General features: G+C 45.0%; 1 protein-coding gene across 3 annotated transcripts; it reads right to left on the bottom strand.

The window, feature by feature from the left end:
* Window positions 1–10786: 10786 nt before the first annotated feature.
* Window positions 10787–13988, bottom strand: LOC127797505 (HVA22-like protein a). Of its 3 annotated transcripts, none has more exons than XM_052330471.1 (5): window positions 13623–13988; window positions 13385–13411; window positions 12955–13077; window positions 12052–12295; window positions 10787–11187 (listed from the first exon to the last, which is right to left on the bottom strand). In XM_052330471.1, the coding sequence occupies exons 1-5, from the start codon at window positions 13676–13678 to the stop codon at window positions 10972–10974; spliced, it is 666 nt and encodes a 221-aa protein (XP_052186431.1). In that variant the 5' UTR covers window positions 13679–13988; the 3' UTR covers window positions 10787–10971. The 3 variants fall into 3 exon arrangements, with proteins under 3 accessions (XP_052186431.1, XP_052186433.1, XP_052186432.1); XM_052330473.1 differs by having other exon boundaries at window positions 10787–11149; window positions 13623–13980; XM_052330472.1 differs by having other exon boundaries at window positions 10787–11164; window positions 13623–13882.

Here is a 13988-nt window from a genome sequence, read left to right as displayed (position 1 = left end):
AGAAGGTTTTTTCAGTGGGAAGCTGAGTCTTGTGAGGATCTTATGATGGTTATATCTTTTCAAATGGTTAAGAGGGGGTGGGGGATAAAATGCTGTGGAGTTATTATAAAAATGGCGAATTCTTGGTTAAAACTCTTTGTGAGGTGTTTGAGGGCTCTTCCCCTCCCATCTCTGATCTCTTAGCTAATGTTGTGGACTTCTTTTGGAAGAATTTTTCACCTTTAAAAGTCACTATTATTGTGTGGTTGGCTATTTTGGGAAAGTTGAATACAATCACCTTGTAAGGAAAGGCATAGTTTATTGGGATGGGAGATTCTGTCCTCTTTGTGGTTTGGAAGAGGAGACTTCTAGGGATCTTCTTTCAAATTGTTTTGTGTCCTGGCTGATTTGGAGCAGGTTCTGTAACTGGTTGGATGTAGAGTGGGCTTGTTTGGGGTCCCTTAAGGATCTCATTGGGGGTTCTTGGCAAACTTTGCTATTCAAAAGAAGGCTTGGTACTCGACATTTTTCTGCATCATGTGGTCCATATGGCTGGAATGAAATAGAATTATTTTGGATAACAAGGAGCTTGATCTCGAGGTACTGTTTGAGAAGATCTTGATGAAGCTAATGGATTGGTTGCATGCAAGAGATGAATTTACCAATTATATGGGATCTCAACTTTTTTTCTCCTTTGATTCTCTTAAACATGGGGGCGTGGGGGTGTCCCCCTTAGACCCTTGGTGGTTTGGGTTCCGCCTCTGGTAGGACTACTGAAATGGAATGTTGATGGAGCGGCGGCTAGTAAGCCTTGAAGGTTGAGGATTGGAGTTGTATGGAGAGACTACAATCGGGGCTTCATGAGTTATCTTTTCCTGCCCAGCTAGAGTATTGGATTCTAATGAAGCGGAACTCCTAGCAGTCCTTACGGTGCTGGAAATCTCTCTGGAATCTGATTCAGTAAGAAATTGGACTTTAATTGTTGAATCAGATTCATTGAATGTTGTGAATTGGCCTGGTTGTCCGTAATTTTAACTTGAAACCATGGGGATCGTGGAATAAGTTTCACAAGATAACATTTGCTTGGATGGTTTACCATCGGTTCAGTTTCAACATACGTCAAGAGAAGGAACTTATTGTGTGGATAACTTTGCTAAAGGAGCTATCAATAAAAGGGAGGATTTTGTGGCTTGGATCTAGTTCCACGGTGATCCTGTTTGTCTGGTGCTGAAGCTTGGTTGTTAGCGTTGTTATTTTGTTACGGTGGAAGTGGGGCTTGTTATTCACTGTGTTATGCTGATTTTCCGTGGGTTCTGTGGTGGTTATGATTTAAAATTATGGTATAGCTTGCCTTGGGTTAAGTGCTGGTTTTGGCATCTCCTGCTGCTGCCATTTTTTACTTTTCTCCTGCTGGGAACTTACTACAGTTGGGTTTTGGCCCTTCTTCTGATGACTTCTTATTACAATTGGGGATGACTACTGCAATGTGTTTTTCAGGCTTTTCTACTGACCTTTGGCTGTGCCCTATGAGGGTGTGCTGATTTGTCTACTTTCCCTGCTGTCCCTCAATGTATTGCTTACTATTGGCTCCTTCGGGCCCCCTGGGGGGGTGAGGAGATGGGGCTGGGTGGTAACTGCTGTCCCTCAATGTATTACTTACTATTGGCTCCTTATTTTCTTGCTCATTAATTTCTGCTCCCATCTGATAAAGAGGTTTGGTGTGTTTGAATTGTGGTGCTCAGTCATGAAAGTGCTTGGGCTTGGTGGCTGGTTCATTGGAAGTGCTTTTGGATGTTCTGCTCTGATGCTTGGGTTGGGCTGAGTGTAACTTGCTCGTTCAATTTGGGTGTTGGGCTTCTTCCTTTTGGTTGTAATGTGGGATGGATTTGGGGCTTAAGACTCACAGAATGTTGGGATTTAGGGGGCCTGCTGGTTACTAACTGGTGGTTTTGGTTTGTCTTGTTGGCCTCTCTCTCTCTTTCTTTTTCTAGTCACCTCCAATAGTCACCTCTGTTGCCGTTCTCCTACTGCCTTGCTTCTCGTGGCCAACTGTTGCTGCATCGCTCTCTTTTTGTCGCAGATTAAGATATATTTAATATTTAAATAATTTTATTATTTAATAATAAATATATTATATTTATTATTAAATAATAAAATTATTTAAATATTAAATATAATTTATTTGAAAATAAGTTGCATTTATTGAGGACAATAATTGCAATAATTAACACTACTTGATTGTTTATAAATGTTAACTTTATTCTCTTAAAATAAGTTACACATGTTTCCTACTCAAAGCATCAGCCACCCGATTATTGATTCTCGCCTTGTGCTGCCATACAAAGTCATATTCCGACAAAAGTTGCTGCCAACGAGCCTGCTTGGCAGTTAACCTTTTTTGCGTTGAGAAATACGTGTTGGCCACATTATCAATGCACACTATAAATGTTGTCCCTAGCAAATAAACATGCCACAGTTGCAAGCAGTGCATCACAGCCAGCATCTCTTTCTCATGTGTTGAGTATCGCTGCTCATCATCATTCAACTTCCTACTCTCAAATGCAACTGGATGCCCATCCTGCATCAAGACGCCACCAATAGCCCTGTCAGAAGCATCAGTATGTACCTCGAATGGTTGCTCAAAGTCAGGCAATTTCAACACTAGTTTTGAAGTTATAGCAGCCTTCAACTCGTCAAACTTCTCTTGACACTTGGCAGTCCACTGCCATGCCTTGTCCTTCTTCAAGAGATCGGTCAAGGAAGCAACATTCTTCGAGTACCACTGGATGAATTTCCTGTAATAGTTGGCCAAACCCAGGAAAGATCTTAGTTCAGACACCTTTGTTGGAGCAGACCAATTGATTATCGCTTGCATTTTCTTGTCATCCATCTTGACACGCCCTTTGCTAACACGATGCCCCAAGAACATAATCTCTTTCCGAGCAAACTCACATTTTTCCTTCTTCACATAGAGCTAATGTTCCCTAAGGCCACGCATGGCCGTCATGGGCGTGCCTTGCGCGGACGTGCTCTGCACATTGCGGGATTGCTTGGGCCACGTCCCCACGTTGCTGCAACCGCTCCCGCCTGTTGGCCTTGCCATCTGCCAAGGCGCACGGATTGCCCCCGTGTCCCACACAACTTGGCCTGCTCAGCTTGCCAGCGTGCCCGCATTCTTTGGCTCATGTGGCTGCCCTGTGGCATCCGCCCCATAGCATCAAGTTCAGCCCCAACTGTGCGCGCCAACCATGCCAACCGCTGCCTTGTGTGTAGGCGCCTCAGCCGCAAGGCCCATCCTGCCGCATACTGCTGCATCGACATGCACACATGCTGCCCCCATGGCACGACAGCCCTATGCCATCCAACACTTAAGTCTGTCACTCGCCCATCGCCCCCCTTGACATGCCACCCTTGTGCCACAATGTTTCACCAGAGCCGGGCAAATTCCGGTGAGCTTGTTAAAGATATTATAAACCACCCGCATTAGAAGGTTCTAACGCCCTCGTCGGAAGTGAAGACAAGTACCGCTGTATAACGTCTTCAAACTGCCACAAAGTTGTATCCCTCTCCCAACTCTATTCCCCTACTGGAGTTCCTTTCCATCTTACCAAGTACTGTACATGCCTGTTCTTTTTGCTTGCCCCCAATGTGCGATGAGCTAGGATTGCCTCAATCTCTCGATCATGCTGCACTCTGATTCTTGGAGGGGCCCTCTTGGCCTGCACCCGACCAGGAGTGTTGTCCTCATAATAAGGTTTCAGAAAACTCACATGGAAAGTTAGATGTATTTTGAGTTTTTCGAGTAGTAATAGTTTATATGCCATAGCACCAACTCGCTGTACCACCTCGAAAGAACCATCATACCTTGGGACCAACCCACGATGCACATTCTTATTAGTGATTTGCTTCCAAATTTGGGGAGTAAGTTTCAGCCACACCTTATCCCCAACAACAAACTCTAAGGGTCGTCTCCCTTGATTCGCATACTTCTTTATGCGTCTAGCAGCTTTGTCTAAGTTGTCTTGTGCTTCTTCAAGCATGTCTTGCCTCTTCTTGGCAAATCGATATGCAGTTGGACATCTACTGGCTGCATTAGTTCGAGCCATTTCATGTGGTGTTAAGGGCTGCTGGCCCATTGCCAACTCAAACGGACTCCGACCCGTAGAGGAAGACTTATGCAAGTTATAGCAAAATTGAGCAACATCTAGAAGACTCACCCAATTTTTCTGACTTGCTGTTGCATAATGTCTGAGATACTCTTCCAACAACGCATTCACCCTTTCAGTCTGACCATCAGTTTGAGAATAGTTTGCTGTTGAGAATTTCAACTCCGACCCCATCATGTTAAACAACAAAGTCCAGAACCTGCCTGTAAATCTTGCATCTCCGTCACTGACCACGTCTTCTGGCAACCCAAAATACTTGACCACATGTTTGAAGAAAAGCCCAGCAATGATGTTGGTTTTGCATGCTTTTTGTGTAGCCACAAACACTACATACTTCGAAAACCGATCAACCGCCACCATAATCATATCCTTCCCATCCACCTTGGGAAAGCCTGTTATGAAGTCCATAGAAATCGACACCCACGGTCGTTCAGGGACTGGAAGAGGCTGAAGCAAGCCTGCTTCCCTTCTTCTCTCGATCTTGTCCTGCTGGCACACCATGCAGGTCTTGACAAAGGCCTTTATTCATCATCCATCTTGGGCCAGTAATAGCTGCGTGCATACAACGCCTTCATCCTTGCTGTTCCCGGATGACCCGCCCATATCGTGTCATGGGTCTCACGCATCAGTAACTGCCGCAAACCTGCGCCACAAGGCACGTACAGTCAGTCCCCATTTGCATGCAGCAAGTCGTTGCTAAGCCAATAGCGACGCACAATGCCCTCAGCCACTTGTTGCACCAACTTCTGATACTGACTGTCAGCCTTCACCTGCTCTCGAACCCGATCCAAGAACAGAGTATTGAAGCTACTGATTGCTACCACAATCGCCTGCACATGCTTCCTACTCAAAACATCAGCCACCCGATTGCTGGTCCCCGCCTTATGCTGCCACACAAAGTCATATTCTGGCAAAAGTTGCTGCCAACGAGCCTGCTTGGCAGTTAATTTTTTTTGCGTTGAGAAATACGTGTTGACCACATTATCAGTGCACACTGTAAATGCTGTCCCCAGCAAATAAACATGCCACAGCTGCAAGCAGTGCACCGCAACCAGCATCTCTTTCTCATGTGTTGAGTATCGTTGCTCAGCATCATTCAACTTCCGACTCTCAAATGCAATTGGATGCCCATCTTGCATCAAGATGTCACCAATAGCCCTGTTAGAAGCATCAGTATGTACCTCGAATGGTTGCTCAAAGTCAAGCAACTTCAACACTAGTTCTGAAGCTATAGCAGCCTTCAACTCGTCAAACTCTTCTTGACACTTGGCAGTCCACTGCCACGCCTTGTCCTTCTTCAAGAGATCAGTCAAGGAAGCAACCTTCTTCGAGTACCCCTGGATGAATTTCCTGTAATAGTTGGCCAAATCCAGGAAAGATCTTAGTTCAGACACTTTTGTCGGAGCAGACCAATTGATTATCGCTTGCACTTTCTTGTCATCCATCTTGACACGCCCTTTGCTAACACGATGCCCTAAGAACATAATCTCTTTCCGAGCAAACTCGCATTTTTCCTTCTTCACATAGAGTTGGTGTTCCCTAAGCTGTGAGAACACTTTCCTTAAGTGCACCAAATGGTCATCCAATGTCTCGTTATAGATCACAATATCATCCAGATACACCACAACAAACTGATCTATATATTCATTAAGAACATCGTTCATCAGATTACAAAAGGTAGTAGGGGCATTTGTTAAGCCAAAAGGCATCACCAAAAACTCATAAGCCCCATACCTGGTTACACACGTAGTTTTCCCCTCATCCCTCTCTGCTATCCGCACCTGCCAGTACCCAGCATGCAAATCCAGCTTGGTGAAATAGGTGGCCCGTGCCAGCCTATCGAATAAGTCTGCAATCAACGGAATTGGATACTTGTTTTTGATAGTCACCTTGTTGAGAGCTCTATAGTTGACGCACATCCGAATGGACCGTCCTGCTTCTTCTGAAAGAGCACAAGAGCTTCATATGGTGCCTTGGATGGTTGGATCAAGCCTGCATCCAGCAAGTCTTTCAGCTGCTTCCTCAACTCTGTCAACTCAGGTGGTGCCATCTTGTAAGGTGCTTTAGTTGGGGCTTGTGCACCAGGCTGCAACTCAATCTGATGATCAGTTGGCCTTCTAGGCGGCAAGGCCTTGGGCACCTCTGGTGGCATGACATCAGTAAACTCGCCCAGCAAGTCTGCCACCATCTCTGGGACTTCAACCCATTGATTTGGCTTCATCTCAATCATGGCTGCTAGATATGTAATTTCCCCCATTTTCAGACCTTGCTCAACCTGTATAGCAGAGAGCAACATGTTGCTCTTACCTACTTTCACCAATGATTTGTCGAACATGGCTTGCTTCACAAAGCAAGGTTGCTGCTCATCGAAGAACATCACCCCACCCAGGTGTATCATAGGTGTTGCCTTTGCTCGCATGAGAAAATCCACTCCCAAGATGACATCAAAGTCATCAAGCGACACCACCATGAAGGGAAACATCCCCCTCCATGGACCAATCGACACAGCCACCTCTGACGCTAAACCCAGCACACCTTGGGCTGCTGAATTTACAGCTTTGATGCGATTCTGGCACGGCTCCACTGTCAGCTCAAGTGCCATTGCCAAACTTCCTGCCATGAAGTTATGCGAGGCCTCACTGTCCACCAACTCATAACGATCTTCCCCATTTAGCACAATCTCCACACGAACTAAGCCACCAGCGGATGTGGCTTGGATTGCGCTAACCAACAGTTGAAGGGGGCTCACCCGCACTTCCTCCTGTTTAGCAATTTTCGAGTCTTGCTTCCCCTCAGCAACCAAGGTATTAAGCCGTTCACACTTTGGACAGTCTCGGGCCATGTGTGGCCCATCACATATGAAGCATCCCCCAGCCTTGGGTTTCTTCATCTCGCCCACAACAGCTTTACCTTTCCCCTTGAAGTTTCTCTTTTGATCTGGCCTACGATCATCCCTCTTCTTGCCTTTGTCCTTGGTCTTGCCAACGGCACCATCGTTGATCCTCAAGGCCCGCAAGTTAATAAGGGCATCCGCAGCAGCCATTGCTGAGGTCAGATCCTTCACATCTTGCCTCTTAAGCTCTGTTTAGGCCCAGGCTTGGAGACCAGACATGAAGTTGAAGAGGCGATCCTCTTCTGACATCTTGTCAGTGTCCAGCATCAGAGAGCTGAACTGCTTGACATAATCCCGCACAATTCCTGTCTGCTTTAGCCGCTTGAGAGCTTCACGAGCTATCCATGACCTGTGTGAAGGCAGGAACTGAGCCTTCAACTCCGCCTTCAATGCATCCCACGTCTGGATCCGCGGCTTATCCTTGTCATCAGATGACACACGGGTTCGCCACCACAGCTTGGCATCACTCGCCAAGAACATGCTTGCCAAATCTACCTTCTCACCCTCAGGTATGCGAGCAGACTTGAAGTACTGCTCCATGTCCCACAGAAAGTTTTCCAGCGTCTTTGATTCCCGCACTCCAGTAAAGGCTTTAGGCTCTGGCACCTTCAGTTTCGGTGCTGCCTCACCTGCACTAGAGGGTCCGCTCATCAGTGTACGTTTCAGCAAGGCCACATCCCCTTGCAGGGCAGTAATTTGATCCTTCAAGGCTGCCTCACGAGCTTCTGCCTGAGCGGTAAGATCTGCCTCCAAGGAAGCCATCTTAGCAACCAAAGTTTCTTCCCATGCCACAGCATGGTCTTTCCACGAAGTGCAGCAATCATCCACCAAGGCCTGCAACTCTTCTATGGACGAGGCTGCACTTGCCACCTTCTGGGTTAGAGAGGTCTCATCAGTAGGGTCCCTCTCCCCTACCTGGGCTTCCAGATGGGCAACATGATCACAAACAGCTTCATTACCACCTGCCATTGTTTCAACCCGCTTCTTTGTATAGCTACCAAACTTTGGCTCTGATACTAACTTGTCACAAGACTAGTCTTGGATTCCGACCAAACACCTTGTGATGGCTCCAAGTGCACCCACTTAGATCAGCCAACAACCCTTCGGGGTTAATTCACCAAACAAAGGAAAGCACACACAAAGAATTCGAGAAAATCCCAACCTTTTATTCAATTCAAGAATACAAAGGAAAATGGCTCAGGCTATGTTCTGTCTAAAAAGCTACCAAAAACGCCCACAAAGCCACATATATATAGGCTACAGAAATTACAAGCGATTATGCCTCATAACCGTCCCCACTGGATCATGGAGCCACTTACACCACGTCCAGCAACTGTCTGTGGGCTGCACAGCCTCTCTGGCTGACACCTGTCGCAACTGCCCAGCCACTCTGCGCATGCATGGCCCCGCATGGCCACGCATGGCCGTCATGGGCGCGCCTTGCGCAGACGTGCTCCGCACATTGCGGGACTGCTTGGGCCACGTCCCCACGTTGCTGCAACCGCTCTCGCCTGTTGGCCTTGCCACCTGCCAAGGCGCACGGATTGCCCCCGTGTCTCGCACAACTCGGTCTGCTCAACTTGCCAGCGTGCCCGCATTCTTCGGCTCGCGTGGCTGCCCTGTGGCATTCGCCCCACAACATCAAGTCCAACCCCAACTTCATGTGGAAAGGTGATTGCCCTTTATGTTGGTGTCGCTTGATAACTTTGATGTCATCCTGGGAGTGGATTTTCTCATGTGGGCAAAGGCAGCACCTATGATACACCTGAGCGGGGTGATGCTCTTCGATGAGCAGCAACTTTGCTTTGTGAAGCAAGCCATGTTCGACAGATCATTGGTGAAAACAGGTAAGAGTAGCATGTTGCTCTCTGCTATACAGGTTGAGTAGGGCCTGAAGAGGGGGGAAATTACATATCTGACAGCCATGATTGAGATGAAGCCAGATCAGTGGGTTGAAGTCCCAGAGGTGGTGGCAGACTTGCTGGGTGAGTTTACTGATGTCATGCCACCAGAGTTGCCCAAGGCCTTGCCGCCTAGAAGGCCAACTGATCATCAGATTGAGTTGCAGCCTAGTGCACGAGCTCTAGCTAAAGCACCTTACAGGATGGCACCACCTGAGTTGGTAGAGTTGAGGAAGTAGCTGAAAGACTTACTGGATGCAGGCTTGATCCAGCCATCCAAGGCACCATATGGAGCTCCTGTGCTCTTTCAGAAGAAGCAGGACGGGTCATTTCGGATGTGCATTGACTATGAAGCTCTCAACAAGGTGATTATCAAAAACAAGTATCCAATTCCACTGATTGCAGACTTGTTCGATAGGCTAGCACGGGCCACCTATTTCACCAAGTTGGATTTGCGTGCTGGGTACTGGCAGGTGCGGATAGTAGAGGGGGATGAGGGGAAAACTACGTGTGTAACCAGGTATGGGGCTTATGAGTTTTTGGTGATGCCTTTTGGCTTAACCAACGCCCCTGCTACCTTTTGTAATCTGATGAACGATGTTCTTAATGAATATATAGATCAGTTTGTTGTGGTGTATCTGGATGATATTGTGATCTATAGTGAGACATTGGATGACCATTTGGTGCACTTAAGGAAGGTGTTCTCACGGCTTAGGGAACACCAACTCTATGTGAAAAAGGAAAAATGCGAGTTTGCTCAGAAAGAGATTATGTTCTTGGGGCATCATGTTAGCAAAGGGCGTGTCAAGATGGATGACAAGAAAGTGCAAGCGATAATCAATTGGTTTGCTCTGACAAAGGTGTCTGAACTAAGATCTTTCCTGGGTTTGGCCAACTATTACAGGAAATTCATCAAGGGGTACTCGAAGAAGGTTGCTTCCTTAACCGATCTCTTGAAGAAAGACAAGGTGTGGCAGTGGACTGCCAAGTGTCAAGAGGAGTTTGACGAGTTGAAGGCTGCTATAGCTTCAAAACCAGTGTTGAAGTTGCCTGACTTTGAGCAACCATTCAAGGTACATATTGATGCTTCTGACAGGGTTATTGGTGGCGTCTTGATGCAGGATGGGCATTCAGTTGCATTTGAGAGTCGGAAGTTGAATGATGCTAAGCAGCGATACTCAGCACATGAGAAAGAGATGCTGGCTATGGTGCACTACTTGCAGCTGTGGCGTGTTTATTTACTGGGGACAACATTTACAGTGTGCACTGATAATTTGGCCAACACATATTTCTCAACGCAAAAAAAGTTAACTACCAAGCAGGTTTGTTGGCAGCAACTTTTGTCGGAATATGACTTTGTGTGGCAGCACAAGACATGGACCATTAATCGGGTGACTGATGCTTTGAGTAGGAAGCATGTGCAAGCGATTGTGGCAGCAATCAATAGCTTCAATACTCTGTTCTTGGATCGGGTTCGAGAGCAGGCGAAGGCTGACAGTTAGTATCAGAAGTTGGTGCAACAAGTGGCATGCTATGTGTTATGCAACGCCAATACAACAACGCCTTCTATATTCTTTGTAGTGTTCATAAAAAGAAAACGCAAGTCCCATCCATGTCCCCTTCTATATTCTTTTAAAAAATCTTAGAGGAAGTCAAACACGCTACATGAGCACGTCTGATGTGTTATGCAACGCCAATACGATAACCCCTGAGAAGTGAGAAGTGTACGTGCGAATTTGTTTTATATAAATAAGAGTACTTATTTATTTTTCTTTTCATCTTGTTTGTTTCTCGGGAAAAATAAAATCAAGCATCCACGTAGGAACATTTCATTTCAAGTTCAGACAGACAAGAAGAAATAATAGTTTGGAAAGGGGGCTCAGAGAAAGAGCTAAAAAAAGCAGTGATTTGGGCAAAGCTGAAAACAAATAACATGAACTAAGAGAAGAGATTGAGTTCTCCAAACAATCACCAAAACCAAAACCACTTCCGTCGAGAGAGCGTCGCAGTAGGAACAAGGGGGCAACTGAATCTATACTTTGACACCAAAACATGAAATAGTACACAGCATCTCAACACTCACATCGATGTGGGGAAAGGAATAGACAGCAAGTGAAAGGGACAACTCATTGTAGGATAACATCTCAATATGTGTAGTCATCTTCAAACACCATGTAGTTACTCCTCCTGGCTCTTGACTCTCTATTAGCCTGCATTTTATTAGCCTGCATTTAAGACACCAAGTCATCTGCTACCCATAAGGTTAGATTGATTGAACAGGTTGCAACTGTTTATTAGCAAAACGGAGCAGTACTTTTTAGTGAAATAAAAGCAGCATATATGCATATGGATAAGCCCATATCATTCTGTTGAATCGCAATGCAGGGCCAAAACACAGGGAAGCATGGAAATGGGATAAATAATGAAGAGAATTTCAATCAAAAGGGTTTTGAAATCTTTCTTTTTCCTATCAGTTGATATCAACTTGTTGGGAGCTCTCGAATGGGAAACAAAAGGGACGGGTGCAAGTGAATGACCACGTGCAGAAGCTGTTGATTTGGTCCACAACTGCTAAGGAATTGATATTACCACCAACATTTGAAGGAGTGACAAATATAACTCGCGTTGAATGCCTGTCTCAAATTCAATTTTCATGAATACAGGTGAAAATGTCAGATGGCCCTACTCCTAGCCTGTACACGAATGCATCTGAAACAAAAGGAACATGATGTCTCTTGCAGGGCCTCGTCTTAGTAGAGAATCAATCAGAATGCAGCGCGTCACCCATGATTTAGAGCATGAATGATGATCCCTAATGTATGATTTTTCGTTTCTAAATGACCGTTTTGATAAATAAAGAGGCAGAAGCATGAAGCATGGATGGTTAACAAGTTCTCCCATCTCTCTGAATGAGATGCAATTCAATTATGAAAAACTTGGAAGACTTCTAGCTCCTGTCAAAATGTGATAAGACATGTGAAGTCCAGTACTCTGGATTACTCCTCCTGTACAGCTATTTGGCATACTCGTTACGCAAATTCAACAGGTTACTAGTCATTGTCAGGGGAAAGGAGGACAAAAATAGAGTACAGAATACAGAAAGAGACCGCACCTTGGTTATGAGCTTTTCAAACGCTTCAGTTCCATTCTCCTCTATGTATTTCTCTGCTACAGATAGAACATCATCTGGCTTCCGGAAAATGTTCTTTTTCCGGGGTATATACCAGATGTTAGCAGTTTGTGGATTCTGGTAGAAAGGTCTAACAAAGTTCCCATAAACATACGCTGCTCCGTTGAATTGAGGTAGCACCAACCAGCATGTAGCGATCAGCTTAACATAAGGCCAAATCGGGAACCTGACGCAGAGATGAACAAACCAACCAATGCTTATGGATTCTATTTTATGGTTCTCTAATGTGACAGGCAATGCAATCACATAAAGTTACTCGTCTGGGATCTACATGGCACACACACTCTTCCATTCATATAAAAACGAAATAATTTTCCAAGGCTTCAACTCTTATAGAAATTTCTCATTTTACATGGTTCATTTGTCAAATTCAATAATTTTCTAGTTCATAGGCATAAAAGTTGTTGGTTTTTGATCTGTAAACAAAGAATATCAAAATAAAAGTGTATTGCCAACAATTAACATTTGATACAAGATGATCATAAATATGGTCGGACCAAGTAGGAGCAACTCTGGGGCCCCAGCCAGAATTCAGCACTGAAATAGGTCAGAATTGGATTGCAGGACAATATATTTTGATAGACAATACTTGCCCCATTATTATTTAGAACAACCTGAAGTTGATTTTACAAGGCGAAAAGAGCTATTAACAATGGCCAGGGGCTGAAAAAAGCTTTTCTGCAATATCAGGGGCATATTCTGATAGCTTCATCCTGGGCGCATATCCAAGTTTAACCATAAACCAACAAGAAAATAGTTGTAAATTAAAGAGCTTCGTCATAGACTTGAAAGTGTAAGCTTATTTCAAGTTAATGTGGAACAAACCATTCAAGGACTTTGGCAAATGTAAGCTCAAACAGTGTGATCAAAGAATACAGGACCCAGTAGGTAAGCCATTGCTGATCATCGGTTCGAGACTTGGTCTCTATAGCCTTAATTGAGGCGTACCTGCAACATACCAAGACCAAAAAAACACGAACTCATTCCCCAATTCCTTTGCCATGATCTATGTGAATCTCAACAACTAAATACTTGATTAAAAGAACCCTAATTTAGGAAATCATTTACTAGATGAAAACTGTAGTTTTTTTTTTTTTTCAAAGTTCCCAGTCTTAAAACCAGCAAAAATATAAACTAAGACTCGTGTACCCTGACCAAACGGGTACTGACCCGGAAAAAATAAAGGCTATTTATTACATTTCCTGAAACAGAGACGGCAATTAGCAGAGAGTGAGAAGGTGAAAACCAGACTTACAGAGGATAAACGAGAGCAACCAGGGGCCTGAAATTCACATACACACACAATCAGAATTAAAAACGTAAGCAATGCATACACATAAATGGCAACGCTATGATCCAACAACCAATCCTGAAAATGACAGAGCTTTGATTATTCTTGCGTACAGAAATAAATACGCCATCAAACATAGAAACACATACGGTGTAACGAGTTAATTTATTCAATGGATGGTGAAGAGTGAAAATGGCATTACCCAGCAAAGACATCAAAATTCTTGGCCACCACAGTGAGGGCATTTCCAGAGCCCATTTTCTTCGAGCAGGCTGTGAGAGCTTCTGAAAACTGGGACGCGTGTAGAGCAAGAACTAAGAAGTGGGTTCTAAAGGGAAATGGATTGCCATTATTGTGGCCCTTGAAGTGGCAGAATTTCTAAATGGGCCATGGAAAGAGAAATCAAAGTTCATCAGGGAAAAGTGAAAAAGAAAGAGTGGAAAGTTGAAACTGGGACTTGATTAGGGAGACTCCTATTTTACACGAAAGTAGAGGCACCGAAATTTGGGCGTTTTGTTGGGTGTGGAGCGGATCATGGCTCGCCCTGAGCTCACCAATGGACGCTTGG

The sequence above is a fragment of the Diospyros lotus genome, chromosome 3 (genome assembly GCF_014633365.1).
Source record: "Diospyros lotus cultivar Yz01 chromosome 3, ASM1463336v1, whole genome shotgun sequence".
NCBI lineage: Eukaryota > Viridiplantae > Streptophyta > Magnoliopsida > Ericales > Ebenaceae > Diospyros > Diospyros lotus.
Note: the sequence above shows the minus strand (reverse complement) of the source record. Positions and strands in the feature narration are given on the sequence as shown.

Bases quoted from the DNA above. Each gene is read 5' to 3' on its own strand.
- LOC127797505 (XM_052330471.1), bottom strand. From the start codon at position 13,678: ATGGGCTCTGGAAATGCCCTCACTGTGGTGGCCAAGAATTTTGATGTC. The intron at 13,078-13,384 runs GTAAGTCTGGTT...GGTATGTTGCAG, and splicing joins GTTGCTCTCGTTTATCCTCT to GTACGCCTCAATTAAGGCTA. The intron at 12,296-12,954 runs GTTTGTTCCACA...TCTCTGCGTCAG, and splicing joins TTTGCCAAAGTCCTTGAATG to GTTCCCGATTTGGCCTTATG.